Below are 10,724 nucleotides of genomic sequence, written 5' to 3'. Positions count from 1 at the left end.
GGGTAGACGGATATAATTATATAGGCCTATCGGTCCTATATATATATATATATATGATATGTGTGGGTACATTTAGTAAGAAAGTATATAACTGCTGTGGAAGAATCACACAGCAAAAATGTAAAAAGTGTGTCAGTCATTTATGAACAGAAACTGAAAACTAGCTTAGTCATGAAGGGGTCAAAGGAACCAGGTTTTCCGAAAGCAGCTTTTAGTGCACTTATCTTGCATATACACACAATGCTGCTCCTTTGAAATGTTCACTAATCAACTTACCCGACGCCGCACAGCCCCTTCCCAGAAATCCTCAGAGCTGTACTAAACATGGGCTCCGGCTGCTATTCACTTTAACTGAAAATCCAGCACAGGCTGTCAGGAAGGATTTTTATTGAAATCACTGGAGGCCAAAGTGCACATGTACAGATCTAAACATCTTGGGAAGCTGCGCAGAAAGCTTATGAAGGAAGACTGTAAGCAAATATAATACTGAAAATGGGAGAGTGCCTGTGAGAAATATTGTGCCTAAAAAATTATATTTTGCTTATATTAAAACTGTGCTGTAGTAATATGTAACAAAATTATAGACACCCACATTAATATAGATCGATCTATCGAGCCATCTATCGATCGAGATATATCTATATATATATATCTATGTACATATAGATATATGTATAGATATATGTATATAGATATATAGATATACACATATATCTATATATATATATACATATACATTCACGTACAGGTGAAACTCGAATAATTAGAATATCGTGCAAAAGTAATTGCAGTAAGTGCTGCAAAAGGGGCCCAAACCAAGTACTGAGTACATATGCATGCTTGTACTTTTCAGAGGTCCGATATTGTTCTATGTACAATCCTTGTTTTATTGATTGTAAATAATCTACTTTTTTGAGGTTGTGGATTTGGGGTTCTTGGGGTTTTCATGAGCTGTAAGCCATAATCATCACAATTATGACAAATCACAGCTTGAACTATCTTGCTTTGCATGTGATGAGTCTATCTCATATATTAGTTTCACCTTTTAAGTTGCATTAGTGAAATAAATGAACTTTGCACGATATTCTAATTATTCCAGTTTCACCTGTATATATATCACACACAGTACTGTGCAAAAGTTTTAGGGATGTGTAAAAAAAATGCTGTAAAGTAAGGCCCCGTTCACATATAGCGAATTGTCGCGCGATTTCCGCCGCAATATCGCGCATTTTTGCCGCGCGATATTGCGAGAAGTCGCCGGCCAATGCTATTCAATGGAGCTGTCTTAACTTCATGTCACGCGTCGCTCGTCGCGGTCGCAAGTCGCTTCTACCGGACCCTTTTTTCGGCGGATTTTGCTTTTTTTCTATGGAGCCCGACGGAGAAGGTCGCGCTACCGTCACCCCGAAAGTCGCGATATCCCGGCCGCTGCAAAGGTATGTCGCTATATGTGAACGGGGTCTAAGAATGCTTTCAGAAATAAAAGGGTTAAATAGTTTAGGTTTATCAGTTAACAAAATGGAAAGTAAATGAACAGGAGAAATCAAATCAATATTTACCCTTTAAACCCGAAACAGCATCAATTCTTCTAGGTACACTTGCACACAGTTTTTAAATGAACTTGGCAGGTAGGTTGTTTCAAACATCTTGGAGAGCCAACCACAGATCTTCTGTGGATATAGTCTGCCTCAAATCCTTCTCTCTCCATGTAATCCCAGACAGACTCAATGATGTTGAGATCAGGGCTCTGTGTGAATCAAACTATTACTTCCAGGACTCCTTGTTTTTCTTTACACTGAACTGCGAGGTTCCACCGCGCAGCTTACAGGATCTGCTACTGACAGCTTGGTGCCAGATACCACAGCATATCTTCAGAGGTCTAATAGAGTCCATGCCTTGATGGGTCAGGGCTGTTTTGGTGGCAAAAAGCAGACCTACTCAATATTAGGCGGGTGGTCAGAATGTTATGGCTGATCGGTGTAAACACAGCAATATCCTAAGAAAAACTGCCTCTTCTGGTTGGCAACCAACATCTAAAAGAGGATATTCTTACTATCCTTTGCTATTGAAATCCCGAATCCAATTTGGTGCTTCGAACAGGAGGGTCTGATCAAGTTCAACATCCTATACTTTATGAATAAGCACATCTGACATTCTTTAGTTCTCTGGTATTTGGAATACCTGCATTTTTTCTACATATCTGCATACACTACATACCAAAAAGGGAGATATTTGGTTAGCCAATTGTGGGTTCAACTTCAAACTAGCAAATCTTTCTAGGTACTTGCCGGTTTAGAACAAATTGAAGAAAAGAGCTTGTTATATCAATCTTTCTAAATTCAAAATATTCCAATATTTATTTTAGAGAGCTGTAAGTTAGGCCAATAAATACCGTAACACATAATGTGCTTTATTCATCACTGGTGATTACTTAAGTTGCAGAGTTCCCCCAGTGGTTTTAGCAATGCTATGTGAAAACTGTTTTGCAGCTTCTTGTATCCAAATGATTTGAAAAGGTCCTTAACACCTCCATTTAAAACATCTGTGATCAGTGTATGTAAATAAAGAGGAACTGTGGACAACCAACCTATTCTTCTCAGCATATCATGTATATCACTAGAAGAGGGAAGATCATTGCCCAAAAGGTACGAGTCACATAATGGATCACTCTTTCAGTGGGGTCAGTATTCCTGGATTATGATCAGAGGAGCTATAATATTTTGGAATATTAAGCTTCTCCAACTTAAAATATTCCCATTATTTTTTCTTGGTTAACAGGTTTTTCTACCCCTTTTAATGTAGCACAATAACATCTGGAAGGCGGTTGAACAGAATTTTCTTATAGGGCTGGTAATGATTAAAGTTTTCCTGTTCGATTAATCGAAATTTTTTTAAAATCGATCGACTAATTTCGAATATAATGCACATACAGAGGGGGGTTTCACCAGAGCTTTGAGGGGGCCTTACCAGGGTAGCAGGGCTCTGTGGGGTCTAACCAGCCTTGTTAGACCCACAGAGCCCTGGCAAGATCCCACAGAGCCCTGGTCTCACCAGGGCTCCATGGGGTCTCACCATGGCTTTGTAGTGTCTCACCAGGGCTCTGAGGGGGTCTCAGCAGGGCTCTGAGGGTCTAACAAGGCTGGTTACACAGGGCTCCATGGGGTCTCACCATGGCTTTGTGGAGTCTCACCAGGGCTCTGAGGGGGTCTCACCAGGGTAGCAGGGTAGTAGATCATTGATCATTTTACTGTTTTACATGATACATATTATTTGTCTGCCTTGTACAAACATCTGATGACACACCGGCCCAAGAGTGACATACACCGGCACCCCTAATATATTGACTTGTAATTTTCAGACAACACATTGTGTAGAGGAGTTCTTTATCACACACTGGACCCAAATTTTATAGCAGCTGTGTCAAAAAGAATCAACAGCAGTTTGACCATTTGATGTAGCTGACCTATGGCAGGCAGAAATGCTTCCCTGAAGTAGGGATAAGTAGAAAGGGCTATGCGCACATGGGAATGGTTATAAATGTTCCAAGATACAAAGGCCTGAACCAAAGCTGAAAGGAGGACTCTGCCATGGGACAACACTAAGGCCTTCACTATGAGAGAGAGAGCATGCCTAGATCAAGACCCATTTTCCCGTGATTGCTTGACTCCCAGAGTTCTGTTTGATAAGGAAATTGTGAACCAGCTATAACAAAAGCTAAGTGAATTTTAGTGTATCTCTATTGCATGCAGAAAAGGAAAGGATACATAGCATGTGTATGTGGACAGCAGACAAAAACAGTAAGATGGCATGAAAGAAATAAAGCATACCAACTTAACTACCAGGAGCTAGTCTAAAGAATAGTTTTCCTTCACTGGCTTCATTAAACACTAAAACATATATGGCAAACATGTACAAACATCTGATGACTCACCGGCCCAAGAACGAGGAGGAGACTCAACAGCCCAAGTGAATCCGTCAGGTAACGAAGGGAAGGGGGAGGAGTCTATGCCCGTGACGTCACCGTACTCCTCCCTCCTTTACCATCACGGACAACTACATCACCCGACTCCTCCCCCTTCCCTTCGTTAGCCGACAGAGCCACTCGGGGAAGGGGGGAGGAGTCCGGTGACGTCGATGTCCGTGACGTCACCGGATCTCCGACGGAAGACCCGGAAGCCAGCGGAGAGGTAACTGTCTGTCGATTAATCGTTAATTTCTTTGATCGATCAAAGAAATTAACGATTAATCGACGGATTAATCGTTAATTTCCGCACCCCTATTTTCTTATAATGATCTTTTCAATTTTCAATTCACTTCTTTAATATAATGTGCTTCCCACAGCACCACAATGCTTTCCCTTTTATCGCTAGCTTTAATTACAATGTCTGATCGCTTCTCGTTCACCCTTCGTCGGGTTGACACTCCTACATCTTCTCCTGTTAATCTCTGGCGATTCTTTTACCAAAGCTTCACAATGTCTGTATAAAATGGTTTTGGGAACAAGGAGGCATAGCAACCTGTATAAAGACAATCCCAAGGATTTAAATCCTTCAAAAAGACATTTGGCAATTGGTAGACAAGTTATGTTTTATTTTCTTATGGCAGGTACTCGTGAGTACAACGCCCATCCAAGATGAGAATCGCTCAATGCACTTAACACAGATGACTAACCATGGAAGCTGTTCACCAATACACAAGTCGCTGCCACAAACATGTTTTATACACTTTTGTGATTATGATATTTTTAATATGGCTTTATTGAAGCTATCACACAATGGTGCACTTTATCTGGTCTATAGTGTTGCACAAGGAAACCCAGTTTGGAGAGAGCTGCAAGGCCATGGTTATGATTTTGGATGGAAGTAACTAGCAACAATGTATCTTGTCAACATTTAAAGAACTCCAGGCTAAAATATTCTTAACCCTTGCAGTGGGGCTACTCCTGCACTGCAAGGGTTTTGTGCTCATTTTCATCTAGGGGCAAAAATATATAAAAAATATATACTTACCTGAACCTTAGAGCCGGTTGGCTACCAGCTCTGCAGCCTCTTATCTTCTCTGCTCCAGCTATGGAATATCCCTTGGTGTCCTCACATCCTACACTGTATAAGACGTGATGACTCACAGGACCTCCAGAACAGAGGGGGAGTGAGGCTGTCTGGTCCTGTCTAGCAGCCAGCTGGCTGAGAGGTTCCGGTAAGTATATATTTTTTATTTCCATCCCTGGCATGAGCACTTATTTATCAATCCTTACAGTGGAGTAGCAGCCCCACTGCAAGGGTTAAGAATATTTCTACGCAGAGTTCTCTAAGCATTGACAGTTTGCACATTTATTTGTATTTAGCAGATTACAAATGCACAGTCCCCACAGCACTGCATATTCTTATATTTTACTTCCATACACAAAAAAAATGCAGGACGATGGCCGACAATTAAAATTAGAACTATGGGGTAAGTGCTTTTCCCCATAGTTCTCCTAAGGGTCACGGGAGGACACAAACTAGCGTCCTCCCGTGACCCAAAGCTCAGTATACCGCGAGCTACGGCTCGCGGTATACTGAGACCGCCGCAGCCGGGACGGATCCCGACATTACTGTCGACATCCACCCAGCTGCGCAATTGACAGCTGGCTCTGCCTATCTAGGAGGCAGAGCCAGCTGTACCTGTCCCCTCCCTCGTCCGTTCCGCCAGCCAGCGCTGGAGGATCGGAGAGGGGGGGGGAATCCCTTCAGGGAGCCGTGACAGTCACGGCTCTCTGCAGGGACATGATCAAGAAGTGAGCGAGTGACGGTATGTGTTCGCTCATTTCCCAATCTATTGAGCAGACGTGTGACAGTTTAATTGTCAAATGTTGGCTCGAACTATGAAAATCACTCACCTCATCATCCTTTAAGCAATGCATGACTATGGTGTGTTTTGAATAAATGGCATTTGCACAGTCTTTGTAATAGACGCACTAGTAAAAAACTGATCGTTAGGGCTTTTTAGAGTCTTTTAAGCTTTTTTTCTTAGTGTAACATGATTCTACTGACTTACTGGGTTCAGAAGGACAGTCAGGAAGAGTTCACCACCACGAATGGATTTATCCAGCTCTTTCGATCCTCCTGGATATTCATTGTAGAATATTGTGTGAGTGAAAAGTCCACAGGTCTGCCTTGGCAACACCTTGAGACAAAAGAAAACACAATGCATATTGTCACATTAGCAATATCAAAGCATAACTACAATATCCATAATTGTATATTTCTAAACCTCCTATCTTCCTTCTGTGTAGCTGTCTGCCATTTTTTAACATCTTAAGTTATCTACCTTTGCACTAGAAAGATACAGTATAATGAGGTCACATGACTGCTCTGTCTTTTTCTACAGCTAGCTGTTTGGAGGAGTCAGGTAAAGCCAGTACGTTACTGTAGTAATGCCCACAGCTTACAGTTCAAGACTGTAAACCAGGTACTGTGTGTTGCATGTGTTTGCAATCTAGATTACATTGCACAGCATAAAACATTAATCTGAGCTACCCTTTTATGCTCCAACACATCATCATTGCATGCAATAAAGAACACAGCAAGTCAGTTGCACCCCTGAGAAACAACTCTGCATTCACATGAAGCAAGTAACACAAGTTGGTGAGCTGCAGAGGAATTCTTGAGTCCCAAGATTCATCGTGCACAGCGGGGGCACTCCCCCCTGCAGATAACCTTTTCTGATCAGGATGAAGCAAGATGTTGGTATATGTGTTTGCAGTTCATATCACACTGCATAGACTCTAGCCTGAGCAACGTATCAATTGCTGCAGAGGGTTTCGTGAGCACCAGTATATACATACAGGGAGGGGGCAGATTTTGCCAAACCTTTCTAATCCAGATGAAACTGGCTCCGGGGATGTTTTGTGGCCCAATTAGGTCACAGCATCTATGACTGACATTTCTGTAGAAGTGTCTAAGGCCCTGCTTACACCTCGTGCTGTGGGAATGTGCATTTGTGTGCGTTTTTGCCATGGCTGCCACATGCGCAACAAATGCAGCAGAGTAGCTCATGCAGCATTTTTTCCCCCATGCATGACATGCATCCATGAGCAGGGGAAAACTTTAGATTTAACGTCTGCGTTTGGGTGCCATTAACAAGTAATGGCACCGCAAGCACGTTGCTAATGCATTGTGTGAACAAGCAGTCACGCAATGCAAAGGTGTGAATCCAGGCTAAGGCTGTCAGCAGGTTTTGTGAAAGGCTGGGTGTCTACAAACAGGAAGTGTGCCTGCTGCAATACCCTTCTATGAAGAATCAGAGGTTGGGGAATTAAGAGCAGCACGGTTTTCCAACAATGACCAGAAGCAGAAAGAATAAATGTGAGCCTGGTGTTCTGTTTTAGTGTTATTACTTATGGAAGTCAAAAATGTGTGCGATAGAGGTTGACCCTTATTTCTACATACTACACAATTTAATGTCCTACACTGGGTAACTTTCTCAGCAAAACCGACTGGAGATTGGAGTTACTAGTGTGGGTTTGAAAGCAGAAGAATATTTGAATACACCTCCTGAACTCGCTGTGGAGTGTGATGACATCAGAAAATGAGGTGCAAAATCTAGCAACAAATAACCCTTAAACAAGATATGTTAGGAAATGTAAATGTGTTCATGACTAAAAAGAATATTCACCATGATGTTGTTGTGAACGAATCCTCTGCGATAGCGGGCTGGTCTCAGGTGAGGGTACTCTTCCGTGCTGGTAACCTGTATATTCCACACAGATTTCCAAGCATCATACAGTTGGCTGTGGATGGGGTACACACCAGAATGATGAGGTGCCACTGCATATCCCAAATCTATGGGAATACCATGTTCCTATAAGAAAATTATAAAAAGGTTATATACACCCATACACAAAAAACAGCAGCTAACCCCAAAAAATTAGATAGAGCTGCAACAAAGCATTGTTACAGGTGCAAATACTGTTATACAAAATATTTGACTGGATATCCAGAATAACCAATCCTAAATTAACAGTAACATTTTGGATCAGGTGGGATCATGAGGTTTTCCTGCCTGTCTTGACTGATGATTCCCCATAAATGTGAAATTCTGACAAGACAGCAGAAGCATAATCAGAGAAGGGAGGGAATTCAGAGAGCATCATTTCAGGACACTAGGTTTCCCCAGTGCGGCTGTAAACATAAGCATAAACACATCCTGTCACACACTTCACCCAAATTGAACTTTTTCATTTTAAGTGCAAGCCTTCTTTGAAACAAATCAATCCTCTTTGTGTGGAATATATGTCGCTATGCACAGGACAAACATTCAGAGTCTTATCTATAGAAGAAAAAAAAAAGGAAGAGGATTGGGGACTACTCCCTACAATTTAAAACCAGCAGCATGATGTCCAAGTTAAAGCTGAACTCTAGACCAATATAAAAAAACAATAAATGCAAAAACTGCAAGTTCCTGAATTTGACCTGGTATCAGCCGCTTACAATCCCTGTGTAGCAGAGTTGGTGTGAGAGAAGCAGCAGCACAAGGAGCCAATCAGTACATGTGCTTAAAAGAAGCATGCTGATAGGAGCAGGGAGCACAGTGACAGAGAAAAGCTCATCACCGTGCTGCTTCTCTATTCCCTGTCCACTCACAGGCTAGGGTAGGTGCAGGTTTACCTGGGCTCAGACGAAGTGAGATGAATGATGCTGGCAATCAGACAGCAGAAAATAGTATTGTGGGCCAATTCTCTGGACTGAAGCTGAACATTGCAGCAAAAGTTGGTTTTGTTATTTTTTTTTTGTCAGTCATTTACTAACAGAAACTAAAAACAAGCTCAGTCATGAAGGGGTTAAAGAGCTTATCATTTTTATCTTATATCTGGCTGGAGTTCTACTTTAAAAGCTATGCTGCTAATGGATGGCAAGTAAGAATCATGCCATATTGAACAAACGGCTATCTACAGAAGGCCACGGAGTCTATTTAAAGGCAAATGATGAATGACCTTACAGCTGCCTGTCCTTATTTCAACATTGTAACCAGATACCCACGGAACTGCTTAGCAGATTTTCAAGTTGACTCTCACCATTGTCATAATGACACAAAGAATTGACCGACTACATGAAAGAGGCCATTTAAGGTCGGTACAGTTACTCAAATATAAGCGCTGGCAATGTGCAAACCAAGAAACAAAAGCTGCTTGCTCAGGCTTATAGCTGCTCGGTGGCAGATCTTTATTACTACACAGTATCTTGTATTTACATTTTACAGACAAAATGGAGATCAAGTATTGGCTTTCTTCACAAAACCATAGTTCTGTCAGCCTCAGAGTGACTAATATCAGTAAGACACGAAACTTAGCTTGTATATGTGGTCACGGCTCACTAAGGCCAGTCCTGTCTTTATCCCACACAGGTGTATTATAGCCACTGAAACAGAACGTACCTTTCCACACTGCAGGCATTTTGCATTTTTTTATCAGATTTAATTGCCTGGATGTCTGTGTTCAGTTTTCTTATCAATCTTTTTGAAAGGTCTTGCATGACCTATATTCCACAGAACACTGTAAAGCAAGTCAAGCAGTTCCTCATAGATATAACAAAATCTCACTCGGCTGACTACTTCAAATGAGAATAAGAACTACTGAGGAAATTACTGAAGAAGACAACAACTATACTACATTGGCTGCCATCTACTAACCTTTACATTAAACATAGAATAGTGAACTACCATGCTACAAACATAGAATAGTGAAGCACCATGCTACAAACACAAAACTATAAAGACCTATTTCTTTGTACTGCTCATGAGTGGTGGTTGTTCATAAAGGTCCTCGAACAGGGTGGTTCACAACCTTTCATGTCAGGGACCAGCTGCTTACACTGCTTTGGTATGGGAATAGTCTTTCAAGCTACAAAAGTCTTTATACATGAATAATTATTTTGATCTGTTGGGCAGTAAAAACTATGTACTGTTCTCCGGGAGATATCCATTTGTCTATAGTCAGCCTAGGCTGGAGACATCAGTCAGGTTTTGTGATGACTTTTAAAGTGGTTACCCAGACTATTAAAAAAATACAGTGAAACCTGACAACCTTACAAAATGAGAACTGAAATCCAATGACTAATTGTCTCATGGAGCACAGCAGGTGGGGAAAGTACTTGCACTACCTCAAAGCTGATAGTTTGCGTGAGCAATACATAGGATCTGTCACTCTGAAGGTCCCCACACACCTTACGATAATCGTACGATAATCGCGGGAAATCCCGCGATCGTACGATTATCGTAAGGTGTGTGGTAGCCGTGCGACCTCTACTACTGTAAGGTCGCACGACTTTGAACTTACGGACATGTTCGAAAACCCGCCAAGCATTGTACGACGTTCGGCGGGTTTGTGGCATGTCCGTACGATAACAGCCGTACTTGCCGGTGTGCGCAAGCGCACACTGCCCGTTCGGCATTGCGGTCATGGGAAGCCCGCCCCTCAGGGGGCGTGGCTTGCGATCATCGCAAGTACGATCTGCCTATGCAAGATAGGCAGATCGTACGTTTTTTTAAGTACCTTACAACCATCGCAAGACAAAAGTCTTGCAATGGTTGTAAGGTGTGTGCCCAGCCTTACCCATTACAGAGTATTGGTTCAGGACTTGCTCGCAGGGAGATGGAAAAGCCCCCCCGAGTAGTTATGAGCGCAGATAATCACCAGCAATATCCAAAATTAGACCATTGCTTGCTTTTATCAAGCCATTGATTGC

At 42.0% G+C, this 10,724-nt stretch overlaps 1 protein-coding gene across 2 annotated transcripts in view; it reads right to left on the bottom strand.

Annotated features, from left to right (window-relative positions):
- Window positions 1-10,724, bottom strand: part of NDST2 (N-deacetylase and N-sulfotransferase 2) — a 70,206-nt gene that overhangs the window by 23,837 nt on the left and 35,645 nt on the right. For both annotated transcript variants that reach the window (XM_018569946.1, XM_018569948.1), the window contains exons 4-5: window positions 7,657-7,842; window positions 6,037-6,165 (exon numbers count right to left, since the gene is read on the bottom strand). In XM_018569946.1, the coding sequence (XP_018425448.1) occupies window positions 6,037-6,165; window positions 7,657-7,842 (315 nt within the window). The remainder of the gene's footprint in view (window positions 1-6,036; window positions 6,166-7,656; window positions 7,843-10,724) is intronic.

This window comes from Nanorana parkeri, unplaced genomic scaffold, assembly GCF_000935625.1.
Source record: "Nanorana parkeri isolate BGI_ZX_2015 unplaced genomic scaffold, ASM93562v1 scaffold1431, whole genome shotgun sequence".
Taxonomy (NCBI): domain Eukaryota; kingdom Metazoa; phylum Chordata; class Amphibia; order Anura; family Dicroglossidae; genus Nanorana; species Nanorana parkeri.
This window is presented reverse-complemented; position numbering and strand designations above follow the sequence as displayed.